The sequence below is a fragment of the Ranitomeya imitator genome, chromosome 2, assembly GCF_032444005.1.
Source record: "Ranitomeya imitator isolate aRanImi1 chromosome 2, aRanImi1.pri, whole genome shotgun sequence".
Lineage (NCBI taxonomy): Eukaryota > Metazoa > Chordata > Amphibia > Anura > Dendrobatidae > Ranitomeya > Ranitomeya imitator.
The window spans coordinates 258,770,099-258,784,564 of record NC_091283.1 but is presented as its reverse complement, the minus strand read 5'-3'; the positions used below and the strand labels follow the sequence as shown (position 1 = coordinate 258,784,564).

The following is a 14,466-nucleotide window of genomic DNA, read 5'->3' as shown; positions in this document are numbered from 1 at the left end:
CTTCAGAATAGTAACCATAGAGGTCCTTGAAACCTCTATGGTTACTGATCGCCGGTAGCTGTGAGCGCCACCCTGTGGTCGGCGCTCACAGCACACCTGCAATTCTGCTACATAGCAGCGAACAGCAGATCGCTGCTATGTAGCAGAGCCGATCGTGCTGTGCCTGCTTCTAGCCTCCCATGGAGGCTACTGAAGCATGGCAAAAGTAAAAAATAAAAGTTAAAAAAAATGTGAAAAAAATTAAAAAAATATAAAAGTTTAAATCACCCCCCTTTCGCCCCAATCAAAAAAAAATCAAATCTACACATATTTAGTATCGCCACGCTCAGAATCGCCCAATCTATCAATTAAAAAAAGCATTAACTTGATCGCTAAACAGCGTAGCAGAAAAAAAATCGAAACGCCAAAATTACATTTTTTTGGTCGCCGCGACATTGCATTAAAATGCAATAACGGGCGATCAAAAGAACGTATCTGCACCAAAATGCAATTATTAAAAACATCATGTCGGCACGCAAAAAAATAAGCCCTCAACCGACCCCAGATCATCAAAAATGGAGACGCTACGAGTATCGGAAAATGGCGCAATTTTTTTTTTTTAGCAAAGTAAAAAATAACCTAGTCATGTTAGGTGTCTATGAACTCGTACTGACCTGGAGAATCATAATGTCAGGTCAGTTTTAGCATTTAGTGAACCTAGCAAAAAAGCCAAACAAAAAACAAGTGTGGGATTGCACTTTTTTTGCAATTTCACCGCACTTGGAATTTTTTTCCTGTTTTCTAGTACATGACATGCTAAAACCAATGATGTCGTTCAAAAGTACAACTCGTCCCGCAAAAAATAAGCCCTCACATGGCCAAATTGACGGAAAAATAAAAAAGTTATGGCTCTGGGAAGGAGGGGAGTGAAAAACGAACACGGAAAAACGAAAAATCCCAAGGTCATGAAGGGGTTAAAAGGTATATAGTTTGAGGTCTGGGATCTGCCAATATGTTGCTAGTTTTCTTACTGTTTCAAATAACATGATATATTAGCTTTTTTTTGCCTAGTCTCGCTTGAATATAGAACAATATTAAATAGTCTCCTGATGAGTCGCCTTTGATGAGGACGATGAAACCCGTAGAAATGAGAGGCTTGGAGAGTGAGTGTATACGTCACCCTATATACTGAACTGTGGGGTACATGTTTTTTCTATTAGTCACCTACTGACTAACCTCCAGGGGGTGAATTTAGTTTTACATTTGGAATTAATAAAGTTTAGTTTTATCCTTTTCTCAGCAGAAATGAGGAATGACAAGAGACAACCCATTTAAGAAGATTCAATTTTGGTTAAAACTATTCCAACATTATGAACATAAAAAAGGCTTCTCCGTGACGTGACGTCTCTGATGTTTATTAACAGTTGATGTAAGTAAAATATTTCCCACATTAAGAAAATGAAAAGGGCTTCCCCACTGTGTGACAGCACTGATGTCTAACAAGAAGTGCTTTCCGTTTAAAACATTTCCCACATTCTGAACAGGAAAATGGCTTCTCTCCTGTGTGAGTTCTCTGGTGTCTAGCAAGATGCCAATTTTGGTTAAAACATTTCCCACATTCTGAACAGGAAAAAGGCTTCTCCCCTGTGTGAGTTGTCTGATGTCTAACAAGAAGCGCTTTCCATTTAAAACATTTCCCACATTCTGAACAGGAAAAAGGCTTCTCTCCTGTGTGAGTTCTCTGGTGTCTAGCAAGATGCCAATTTTGGTTAAAACATTTCCCACATTCTGAACAGGAAAAAGGCTTCTCCCCTGTGTGAGTTGTCTGATGTCTAACAAGAAGCGCTTTCCATTTAAAACATTTCCCACATTCTGAACAGGAAAAAGGCTTCTCCCCTGTGTGAATTATTTGGTGTCTAACAAGAATCATTTTGAGGGTAAAACATTTCCCACATTCTGAACAGGAAAATGGCTTCTCCCCTGTGTGAGTTCTCTGGTGTCTAGCAAGATGCGATTTCTGGTTAAAACATTTCCCACATTCTGAACAGGAAAAAGGCTTCTCCCCTGTGTGAGTTATTTGGTGTCTAACAAGAGCCTCTTTGTGGGTGAAACATTTCCCACATTCTGAACAGGAAAAAGGCTTCTCCCCTGTGTGAGTTCTATGGTGAGTAACCAAATCTGATTTCTGGTTAAAACATTTCCCACATTCTGAACATGAAAAAGGCTTCTCCCCTGTGTGGGTTCTTTGGTGTTCATCAAGATTCCATTTGTAGGTAAAACATTTTCCACATTCTGAACATGAAAAAGGCTTCTCTCCTGTGTGAATTATTTGGTGTCTAACGAGATTCTCTCTGAAGGTAAAACATTTCCCACATTCTGAACAGGAAAATGGCTTCTCCCCTGTGTGAGTTCTATGGTGATTAACCAATTCTGATTTCTGTTTAAAACATTTTCCACATTCTGAACATGAAAAAGGCTTCTCCCCTGTGTGAGTTCTTTGATGTCTAACAAAATGTGATTTATGTGCAAAACATTTCCCACATTCTGAACAGGAAAAAGGCTTCTCCCCTGTGTGAGTTCTATGGTGAGTAACAAAATGTGACTTCTTGTTAAAACATTTCCCACATTCTGAACAGGAAAAAGGCTTCTCTCCTGTGTGAGTTCTATGGTGATTAACCAAATTGGATTTCTTGTTAAAACATTTCCCACATTCTGAACATGAAAATGACTTATTTGCTTTAGGAGCAGTTTGTTTTTTAATGCCTCTTTTGTGACTTTGATTTTCCTGAGTAGTCAGTAATGAATCAGAAGATGGGACCTGTTTCATAGAATCAGATGATAGATCTTTGCTGTGATTGGATGATGATATATCTGGAGTAATGGCATTCACTTCAGTTGTATCTTGCAGGATCTCAAGATCATCAGATTTAAAAATTGAAGATGTCAGCTGTCCCTCTGATCTCCTGGTACAGTCATCTGCTAAGATAAAAAAAAAAAACTATTTTTTAAAAATATCCTTGATTTTTTTATTTTTGATATTTTTGAACATTTCTACTTAAACTGTCCATAAAAGTGGCAGGCTATGTAAAAAAAAAAAACTTTAATTACACTATGTAACAATTTTTTTTTTTGCTGGGTAGAAAGTGTGTTTTTCTAAACCGTTATGCCTAAAATAAATAGAAAATAGTTGTTGTTCCACCAAAACTTTGCTTCTGTGTTCAGAATAATGACATTTTGAAATGTGTAGGTTTTCGGTAAAAATCTTGATTTGTATTCAATACGAATTAGTCTTCTAGAATATTCTTGAACTGTTAGAATTTTGCAGAAGTTTCTACAATTTTCCAGAATTATCTAGAACATTCTTGGACTGTTCGATAGTAGTCATAAAAGTATAAAAGCACAGGTGACTCGAACCAACATTTCGGTTTATGTTATTGCTGAGTAAAAGACTAACGAATCGTAGTTAAAGAGCAATTATTTTTTTTAGATGGCATCAAGAGGTTGTTTGTGCCCAGCAGATGCATTTTGCTACATATGTGGACAATTTATAAAGACAACAGCGAGAAAATATTCCATGAAAGCATGTCGTAAGATGTGCGAGCTCTACAAGGCATATTTCGGCATGCCTGTTGGGGATCAAAACAAGTCCCGGGTACCTCATTTCACATGCAAATATTGCAAGAAAACTATTGAAGGTAAGGTGAACAATTGCTGATCATTTAGATGGCAGTGCTTTATTTAGTAGCATTTCAATGATTTAGACTTAGTACAGTTTAAGGAGTTGCAATTGACAAAATTTTAACATATATCAATGCACTATAGTAAAATATGTATTAAGTAATGTGTAAAATTTCATGCTTTTAAATTTATATAATTATATCTGCTATGTTACAGGTTGGAACAGGGGAGAAAAGAGAGCCCTGATGTTTGCTATCCCACAAATTTGGCGGTAACCGACCAACCACTCAAGCAACTGCTACTTCTGCATGGTGGATCCTGTCAAACATCGCATAGGCAAGAATGCACCTGAAATTGTTTGTCCAGACATTCCTTCTTCCATTGCCCCAGTACCACATTGCCCCGAGATGCCTGTTCCAACTCCCCTGAAGAGGGATCAGCCATCTTCAGGAAAAAACAGCAAGTCGGACTGCGAGGAAGATATTGGAGATCAAGATTACGTTATCAGAGATGTGGTTGAGGAGAGAAGGACATACTTTCCTAACCAGAAAGACTTCAACGATCTAATCAGAGACCTTCATCCTACCAAGTCCAATGCTGAGCTTCTGACATCCAGGCTCAAGCAGTGGAACTTGTTGGATGAAAGCGTGCAATCCACAGATCAGAGAAAGCGTCACCAAACATTTTCCGAATTCTTCAGTTGAGAAGATGGGTTGTGCTTCTGCAACAATGTGGCTGGTCTTTTTGAGGCTATAGGTATCACCTGTAACCCGAGTGAATGGCGCCTATTCATAGACAGTTCATCCCGGAGCCTCAAAGCCGTGCTGCTTCACAACAGAAACAACTACCAGTCTCTCCCTATGGCTCAGTCTGTGTATCTCAAAGAGGACTACACCAGTGTCAAGATGTTGCGGAGTGCCTTGAAGTATGATGACTATGGATGGGAGGTCATTGGAGACTTCAAAATGATGTCTTTCCTGATGGGCCTTCAAGGCGGTTTCACAAAATTCCCTTTGCCTCTGTAACAACCATGACACTAAGGTGCACTATCACAGAAAGGACTGGCCACAGCGGCCCAAGTTCTCTGTGGGGAAAAGCAACTTGAAGTGGGAGCCACTGAAAGAACCTCTAAAGGTGCTGATACCATCACTGCACATCAAGATAGGCCTCATCAAGCAATTTGTCATGGCGCTTGACAAGGAGTCAGCAGCTTTCAAGTATCTCCAAGGTCTTTTTCCAAAGCTGTCCGTGGCAAAGGTCAAGGCTGGTATCTTCGTCAGACCACAAATCAAGAAGATCATAAACGAGTTTGCCTAGCTACTGAACTTCCTGGGTAATCGCAAGGCTGAAAACTATGTGCAGTTGGTTCAGACTCCCATAAAGAATTACGCCATAATGGGATGCAGAATGTCTCTCAAAGTCCATATCCTTGACGCTCAACTTGACAAGTTCAAGGAGAACATGAGAACTCAGAGAAGCAAGTTGAGCACTTTCATCAAGATATATTGGACTTTGAACGTCATTACCAAGGACGGTATAACAAAAACATGATGGGGGACTACATTTGGGGGCTTCTTCGAGAAAGCGATTTGCAGTACACTTGCAAATCTAGAACACCTACTCATTTCTGAACCTTTGAGAGATTTTTTACTATTTATCATGCAAGTGTTGTTTTTTATCAGAGCGCATGAACGAAAATATAATAATTTCCTTTTTTTGTCAAAATAAATACGAAGTTTTTCTGAGCTGTGGTCATAAAATCAATGTTTGTGCTGAATGTAGTCGTTTTTCCATAGTCTTTAAACATGAGCAGTTGAAATATTACACTTTGAAGCCAGGAACAAAGATAAATAACACCATGTAACTCAACCAAGACAATGACTGTAATAGAAAACCTTGTTGGATGAACCAGTAGTGCGTGTTGTTCAACTGTTTGTTCATTCTGCCTCTAAATGTCAAATAAAAAGAAACTAATCAATGTTATGTAGGCAAAAATAATAATTCTCATCTGACAAAAAACAAGTCCCCACTCAGGTCCACCATCTGTGAATGGAAAAAAACAGAGGTTCCCACACTATTAGTGGCTCAAAGGCTGTCAAAAAGTAACAGCGTTTCTGTAAACCAATCCAGCAAAATCCGCTCTCACTTCTGAGTCTTGCAGTGTGGTCAAACAACATTTAGGATCCCTGTATTTAGCAGTATTATATAGTGAGAAGAATCCACTTACCGTAATTTGCGGTGTGTTTCTCCTGGAGCACAATCTGGGTACTATGTGCTGGGTACTAAAATGGCAAATGTGTAATTTTCACTCTCCAACATCCACTCCGTGTTAATTTCCGAAAAGTGGCTGTGGACTCAAAATATTCATTCCTTCTACACACGTGGTCTAAATTGTTGATACCCCTCGTTTAATGACAGAAAAAGCCACAATGGTCACAGAAATAACTTGAATCTGACAAAAGTATTAATAAATAAATCTATGAAAATTAACAAATGAAAGTCAGACATTGCTTTTCAACCAAGCTTCCACAGAATTTAAAAAAAAAATAAAACTCATGAAATAGGCCTGGACAGAAATGATGGCACCCTTAAATTAATATTTTGCTGCACAACCTTTTGAGGCAATCACTGAAATCAAACGATTCCTGTAACTGTCAATGAGACTTCTGCACCTCTTGACAGGTATTTTGGCCAACTTCTCAGGAGCAAACTGCTCCAGTTGTCCCGTGTTTGAAGGTTGTGTTTTTCAGATGGCATGTTTTAGCTCTTTCTAAAGATGTTCAATAGGATTTAGGTAAGGGTTCACAGAAGGCCACTTCAGAATAGTCCCATGTTTTCCTCTTCGCCATTCTTTGGTGTTATTAGCTGTGTGTTTTGGGTCATTATCCTGTTGCAAGACCCATGACCTGCGACTGAGACCAAGCTTTCTGACACTGGGCAGCACATTTCTCTCTAGAATCCCTTAATAGTCTTGAGATTTCATTGTACCCTGCACACATTCTAGACATCCAGTGCCAGATGCAGCAAAGCTGTCCTGGAACATGACAGAGCCTCCTCCATGTTTCACAGTAGGGACAGTGTTCTTTTCTTGATATGCTTCATTTTTTTGTCTGTGAACATACAGCTGATGTGCCTTGCCAAAAAGTTACATTTTTTGTCTCATCTGTCCATAGGACTTTCTCTCAGAAGCTTTGTGGCTTGTCAACATGTAGCTTGGCAAATTCCAGTCTGGCTTTTTTATGATTTTTTTTCAACAATGGTGTCCTCCTTGGTTGTCTCCCATGAAGTCCACTTTGGCTCATACAACGACGGATGGTACGATCTGACACTGATGTTCCTTGAGCTTGAAGTTCAGGTTTAATCTTTGTAGAAGTTTTTCTGGGCTCTTTTGTTACCATTCGTATTATCCGTCTCTGATTTGTCATCAATTTTCCTCCTGCGGCCACGTCCAGGAAGGTTGGCTACAGTCCCACGGATCTTACATTTCTGAATAATATGTGCAACTGTAGTCACAGGACATCAAGCTGCTTGGAGATGGTCTTATAATTTTTACCTTTAACAGGTTTGTCTAAAATTTTCTCTCTAATCTCCTGAGACAACTCTTTCCTTCCCTTCCCCTGGTCCATGTCACCAAACAGCACAGTGAGTATCTGAGAACAAAAACCACTGATACATACTAATTAAACAGGTCCGATTACATACCTTTTCAAGGGACTAGATCAATATGATCAAGGACACTCCAAACTAGATAATTCCTGCACAAACACACAGAGTAAATGTCGAAAAAGAATTATTTAATAAAAATAAGTTTATTGAAAACATGATATTACAAGAAAATCACAAAAAACTCATGATAAAAACAGCTTATCAATGACAAGGCACATAGAGAGCTTCTGTGTGAAGGACACAAAAACAGTGGCACTGAGAAAAAGCAGGCTGGGCAAGCAGAGGTCATAAATCTCCACTTCAATAAACTTCAATGCAATAGCAAAAAAGTGCATAGTGCAAATAAGGTGCAAACATTATACCAATTATCCTAAAAATTAGAGGGCTTAATATGGCTTAATGTGGGAGTGTATACATCACTCTAAATAAACCCATTAGCCAAATATCACTGCCCTAGGGAAAAAGTGAAACTCAAACAATGTCCTGCTTACCCGTGTCACCTGTCAGTGTGTGTCCAAGGCAGCCCCGATGCACGTTCAGGAGGCAACCTCCTGAAGACGCCCACGCAAAACTCGCGTCGGAGCTGCCTTGGACGCATGCTGACAGGCGACATGGGTAAGCAGGACTTTGAGTGTCGCTTTTATCCCTAGGGTAGTGATATTTGGCTAATGAGTTTATTTAGAGTGATGTATACTCTCCCACATTAAGCCATATTAAGCCCTCTACTTTTTCGGATAATTGGTATAATGTTTGCACCTTATTTGCACTATGCACTTTTTTTGCTATTGCTTTGAAGTTTATTGAGGTGGAGATTTATGACCTCTGCTTGCCCAGTCTGCTTTTTCTCAGTGCCACTGTTTTTGTGTCCTTCACACAGAAGCTCTCCATGTGCCTTCTCATTGATAAGCTGCTTTTATTATGATTTTTTTGTGATTTTCATGTAATATCAGGTTTTTAATAAACTTTGTAATTTTTATGACATAACTATTTTTAACGATTTAACATGTCCCTTTTGTCACATTATTTTCAGGAGTACCATCATTTCTGTCCAGATCTATTTCATGTTTTATTTTTTGAAAAATTCTGTAGAAACATGGTAGAAAAGCAATGTCTGACTTTCATTTGTTCATTTTCATAGATCTTATATTTATTACTTTTGTCAGATTTAAGCTATTTCTGTAACCATTGTGGGTTTTTCTGCCATTAAACGAGGGGCACCAACAATTTTGACCACATATGTGTAGATTATAACCCTCAGTGAATTAATTTATAAAATGGAATCACTTTATGAGGATTTTGACTATTCTGGTTTTCTGTCATTTAGTCATATTAGGACTTCTGCATATGGTGTGTCCAATCTCATCTGGGATCTGTTCCTGCTGTCCAGCTGGAGTAATCTGCTCCCGACTTCAGCCAATTGGAAAGTACCACACCCTACTAAAGCTCAAAGCACACGGCCGGAATCTGCCAGAGACAGCGTTGTTCTCCTCTGGTTCAGTCCTCTGTGCTCAGCTTGCGGCTTGTGTATTTGTTTACTGTTGTGTCTGTGGCCCGTTTACTGACTACTCTTGTGTCTTCTGATTCTGTATTCTGTCCTTCTGGTTCTGACCCAGCTACCTGACTATTCTTCTTGCCATCTGATACCACAGAATAGCAGGTAACACCATGGACCAAACCTAGGGGTCCCAGTGTAAGTCCAGATCCATGTAATGGCGTTAAAGGGCGATGAGCAAGGCAATCCTTGGGATATGGAAAGCAGAGAAGATAGTGCCAAGCATGTTCATGGTGGAGATCTTTTGAGCTTCCAGTTGACCACGAACAGTGCTCCCAATACATTGTGTGTGCAAACTATTCCAGCTAGATCTGCAGTCAAACAGGTAAATGGCGCTCCTTCCCTTCTGAACACGGCCATGTGCCCAGAGAGTAGTGTATAATCGTATGTAGGGTATTGTGAGAAGCTGGAAAATAATTTGTAAGATCCATTTGTTTTCTATTATCCTTTGTGAATAATTCCAAAGTTATCACCACATAAAGTGACACACGTCAGATTGTAAAAATGGCGCCTGATTAAGAACACAAAACTGGCTGCAGGAAGAGGTTAAATCAGAGGATTCTGGACACTACTGTAATCAAAAACTGACTATAGACAATAACATCTACTGAAATGCTCAAACTGAACAGTCTCCATCAGTAATAAATGAGCAGCTAGTGGTGAAACCTCTCTGGGGGAATTAGAGCATGGGGCTCGGTGACTTCACAATCTAAACTATCGGAAGCTCCAATATTTTCTGTCAGATGAGTTTCAAGAAGAAATATTACACATTTAAAGGGACTCTGTCACCTGAATTTGGCGGGACTGGTTTTGGGTCATATGGGCGGAGTTTTCGGGTGTTTGATTCACCCTTTCCTTACCCGCTGGCTGCATGCTGGCTGCAATATTGGATTGAAGTTCATTCTCTGTCCTCCATAGTACACGCCTGTGCAAGTCAATCTTGCCTTGTGCAGGCGTGTACTATGGAGGACAGAGAATGAACTTCAATCCAATATTGCAGCCAGCATGCAGCCAGCGGGTAAGGAAAGGGTGAATCAAACACCCGAAAACTCCGCCCATATGACCCAAAACCAGTCCCGCCAAATTCAGGTGACAGGTTCCCTTTAAAGAGAACTGTGTATAATAGTGCAGAGCGGAGATGTCTTAAAGGGAACCTGTCAGCAGGATTGTGCTCAGTGACTACAGACACTGTCAGGTCGGTGCCGTTATACTGATTACACTGATACCTGGTGATGAAATCCGTCTTGTGGTTGTTGTGCAATCTGTATTTGTAGTTTTCAGATAATGAGATTCTCGTGCTCTGGGGCGGGGCTGTGGGCGGGGCTTTATGTGGTGCTCTGGGGTAGGGCTGTGGGCGGGGCTTTATGTGGTGCTCTGGGGCGGGGCTGTGGGCGGGGCTTTATGTGGTGCTCTGATTACATATGAATCTGTATTGGCTATAACAGGTCATAAGGTTGATGGCGGTGCCTGCGCAGTAGCATCTATAAGTTAGAGATAGATGCTACTGGACAGGCGCCGCTGGTGTCATTTTGCTGGATAAAATTTTTTTCTAAGCCTCCCAATAGCCACAATATTATAGGCATTCTCAACAATAATATCAATGCTATTATTTGCATTATGTAACATGGGGGCAGAACAGTGAGGGATCAGCGACCGGTCATAGGCCAATACAGATGAAAATGTCATCAGAGCAGCACATAAAGCCCCGCCCACATCCTATCCACAGCCCCACCCCAGAGCACCACATAAAGCCCTGCCCACAGCCCCACCCCAGAGCCCCACCCCAGAGCACCACATAAAGCCCCGCCCACGAGCACGAGAATCTCATTAACTGAAAACTACAAACACAGATTACACAACAGTAAACCAGAGTTGCACTCATTTATGGTGGACCATTGGAGCTACTATGAATCCCGACCAGAAGATTAGAGAAAATAATAGTGCTCCCCATTTCAGGAGAGATTGTGCAGTAATCTGAATTTCTTAGCATCAAAAACAATGTAATTTATGAGGTGGAGTGAATCCATGAAACCAGGGCTGGAGCCAACACATCTCCTGCAGGCGGGAATACATGTATATTCCAGCCATCAGCCGCGCGCACATCTCAGAGATATATCATGGCACCGGTGTGATGGGTTTATGTAGATTATCACAATCCTCCTGGAAGTTAGTCAGTTTTAATACAAATTGAAAAGTCCGGATAATGGGAAACTCTGTTATTGTCCAGAAATTCACACTTGGCCGCACTGCACATTTAATGTTGTCGATCATAAAAGTGAAGTTTGGCCAGAAAGACTGGACCTGGTCTTGTAGGGACCATATGATCACATTCAGCAGCACAGAAGGGAGAGAAGGGAGATTCCTCCGATAAGATCTCAGGGTTCTAGGAAGCCAACAGCATCATTACCCTTCGCTTTCTCTTACAGGCCCATCCATCAGAATATTTTTCTTCAAGTGATTTTCTATCTTGTCAGCACATTCTACGTACGCTGTCATTTGGCTTTATAGTTCACAGATCTGGGCAGGTAACAGCGTCTCCTAAACCCAGGGGGGAGGTGGATCTACCAGGTTGTAAGTTCTATAGAAAAGGGCTTTCAATGACCAAAGTCATTTCAACAGTTTTGGGTGGAGGAGAATGTTGTGGTCTAGAGGCAAAATGGTGATCATGGTAATACGGCCGGACTACACCACCGATAAAGCAGCCACAGCGGGTGATGAGAAGAATCTGTGACCTCTCTGCATTTAGTGGTCACTACTCACCTGGGTAGCCATATGTGGGAATCTCCTCTTTACACCGCTCATCATCCCTCACATATGTCTCTGTAGTATTAATATGGGTCAGATCTTCACCCTGAAACAAATATTATAAAAGTCACCGACAGATGGAGATGTCCCATCTATGACCAGCTCTAATCCTGCCATCTCCACCGTTCTCATTACACAAGTATAAAACATATAATACTGGTGGATAAAACAAGACTGAGCACAAGACCTTCACCGGCATCTACACATCATAGGGGAGATCTCCTGACACCTTCTCTCCATCTACCTGATGATCCTGAGGAGCATTGGGATCTTCTTGCTTGCAAACCTGTAGAAGAAGAGGACTGTGACATCTTTCTGGTGTTGTCCTCTTACTGGATAGATCTGGGGGAAACACATACAGGGAGTGAATTCATTCTTTACATACAGATAATTATAGGCCGTGTGAATTTAGTCCTCTCTATTACCTGGAGATGTGAGGGGCTGGGGAACCTCCATTATGATGTTCTTGTACAGATCTCTGTGTCCTTCTAAATACTCCCACTCCTCCATGGAGAAATAGACAGCGACATCCTGACACCTTATAGGAACCTGACACATACAATGATACCGTCATCCCCCGATCCCTTCATAGCGTTACTGTATAATGTCCCAGCATTCCCAGCAGTGTCACCTCTTCAGTCAGCAGCTCAATCATCTTGTAGATGAGTTCTAGGATCTTCTGGTCGTTGATGTCCTCATGGATCAGGGGGTGAGGTGGAGGCCCCGTGATTGGGCTCAGGGGTCTTCCCCATCCCTCAGACACAGGGTGCTGACAGCGATCACTAGAGGTCTTCTTCACCACTGTGTAATCCTGGTAATGGAGAGACACATTAATAAATCTCACTACAGACATTTCCAGAGTCCTCACCTCTCCAGTTCTGTCCATCTGTTATTCCCATAGATAAGAATGATGTAATGTGACGTCATCAGAATCTCTGACCTCTCCAGTAAGCCGGAAGAGGATCTCTAGGGTGAGGTGTAATATCCTCTCCGCCATCTTGTCTCTGTCCATATCCATCTTTGATGGGTAAATCAGGAAAATGTTCTTTTGTAGAAGATCTTCACTGAGAGGATCCGATATTGTAGAGACCTGAATGAGAAGATGAGCCGATGTAACATCATAAGAATCCTGTGTAATAATACAATTACTGGAGATAATAAGGGAAACATATGAGGAGATTTATTTAGGGTTGAGCGACTCTTACTTTTATAGGATCAGGTCGGGTTTCACGAAACCCGACTTTCTCAAAAGTCGGGTCGAGTGAAATCGGCCGATCCTATAGAAAAGTCGGGGTCGGGGTCGGCCGAAACACGAAACCCAATGCAGTGCATTGGGTTTCTAATGGTTCCCAGGGTCTGAAGGAGAGGAAACTCTCCTTCAGGCCCTGGGATCCATATTTAAGTGTAAAATAAAGAATTAAAATAAAAAATATTGCTATACTCACCCTCGGACGCGCCCTGGTACTAACCGGCAGCCTTCCTTCCTTAAAATCAGCGTGTGAAAGACCTTAGATGACGTCGCGGCTTGTGATTGGTCGCGCGACCGCCCATGTGACCGCTCACGCGACCAATCACAAGCCGCGACGTCACCGAAGGTCCTTCAAGCGCTGATTCTTAGGAAGGAAGGCTGCCGGAAAGCAGGGCGCGTCCGAGGGTGAGTATATAACTAATAGGAATTTACTCACCCTCGGACGCGCCCTGCTTCTTTCCGGCAGCCTTCCTTCCTAAGAATCAGCGCTTGAAGGACCTTCGGTGACGTTGCGGCTTGTGATTGGTCGCGTGAGCGGTCACATGGGTGGTCGCACGACCAATCAAAAGGCGCAACGTCATCTAAGGTCTTTCACGTGCTGATACTAAGGAAGGAAGGCTGCCGGTTAGTACCAGGGCGCGTCAGAGGGTAAGTATAGAAATATTTTTTATTTTAATTCTTTATTTTACACTTAAATATGGATTCCGATACCGATTTCCGATATTGAAAACATATCGGAACTCGGTATCGGAATTCAGATACCAGATTCAGAAGATCGCCGACCTCATGGCCGACCCCACACAGGGGTCGGGTCGGGTTTCATGAAACCCGACTTTGCCAAAAGTCGTCGACTTCTGAAAATGGCCGACCCGTTTCGCTCAACCCTAGATTTATTATTTTACAGTATTTAGTTTCCTTCTTTACATCTACTAATAAATCCTATATATTTAGGCCACAGACAACAAGCAGTTTCCTCCTCGGAGTCGGCAGCTGAATACATTCCTCATAGACTCATCTTCCATAACGCTAATTCTCGTCTCATTTACCGACCCTGGAATCGGCATTAGCAATACTGCAGGAGATATTCATTACCCGCGACATGAGAAATAACTACTTCATGATGAGGACGACATCTTCATCTTCTACTGCGGCTCTAGAGACATATTTGGCCGGAGTCGGTCACTGACTCCATCACCGCCGGCCGTCTATATGAAGGTTTCTCGTCTTCCCCGCACTGTAATCTTCTATCACGTTAGATCTCAGCTCTGATTCACACACAGAAGTTTGTTTATAGCCTAGGAAGCGGGTTATACCCATGGAGCATCCCAGGCTAGTAATATCAGCTCACAATGTATAATGGCTTGTAAAATGGGGAAACCCCCCAAAAACAAGTTGTGTACGGTCCCCCTATATTTAATAACCAGCAAAGACTATGCAGACAGCTGCAAGTTGATATTAATAGCCTAGGATGGAGCCATGGTTACTGCCCCCAGGATAAAAACATCAGCTCTCAGCCACCCCAGAAAAGGCACATCTC

The 14,466-nt window shown here is 41.7% G+C and overlaps 1 protein-coding gene across 2 annotated transcripts in view; it reads right to left on the bottom strand.

Moving 5' to 3' along the window:
* Positions 1-1,378: 1,378 nt before the first annotated feature.
* Positions 1,379-14,466, bottom strand: part of LOC138662986 (oocyte zinc finger protein XlCOF6-like) — a 49,383-nt gene continuing 36,295 nt past the window's right edge. Inside the window, exons 2-7 of one of the 2 annotated variants that reach the window (XM_069749017.1) lie at positions 12,621-12,770; positions 12,312-12,491; positions 12,106-12,229; positions 11,925-12,022; positions 11,636-11,726; positions 1,379-2,955 (exon numbers count right to left, since the gene is read on the bottom strand). In XM_069749017.1, coding sequence (XP_069605118.1) covers positions 1,430-2,955; positions 11,636-11,726; positions 11,925-12,022; positions 12,106-12,229; positions 12,312-12,491; positions 12,621-12,770 — 2,169 coding nt within the window. In that variant the 3' untranslated portion in view covers positions 1,379-1,429. Of the gene's footprint in view, positions 2,959-11,635; positions 11,727-11,924; positions 12,023-12,105; positions 12,230-12,311; positions 12,771-14,466 lie in introns of those variants that run through there. The other variant, XM_069749018.1, reaches the window with a different exon arrangement.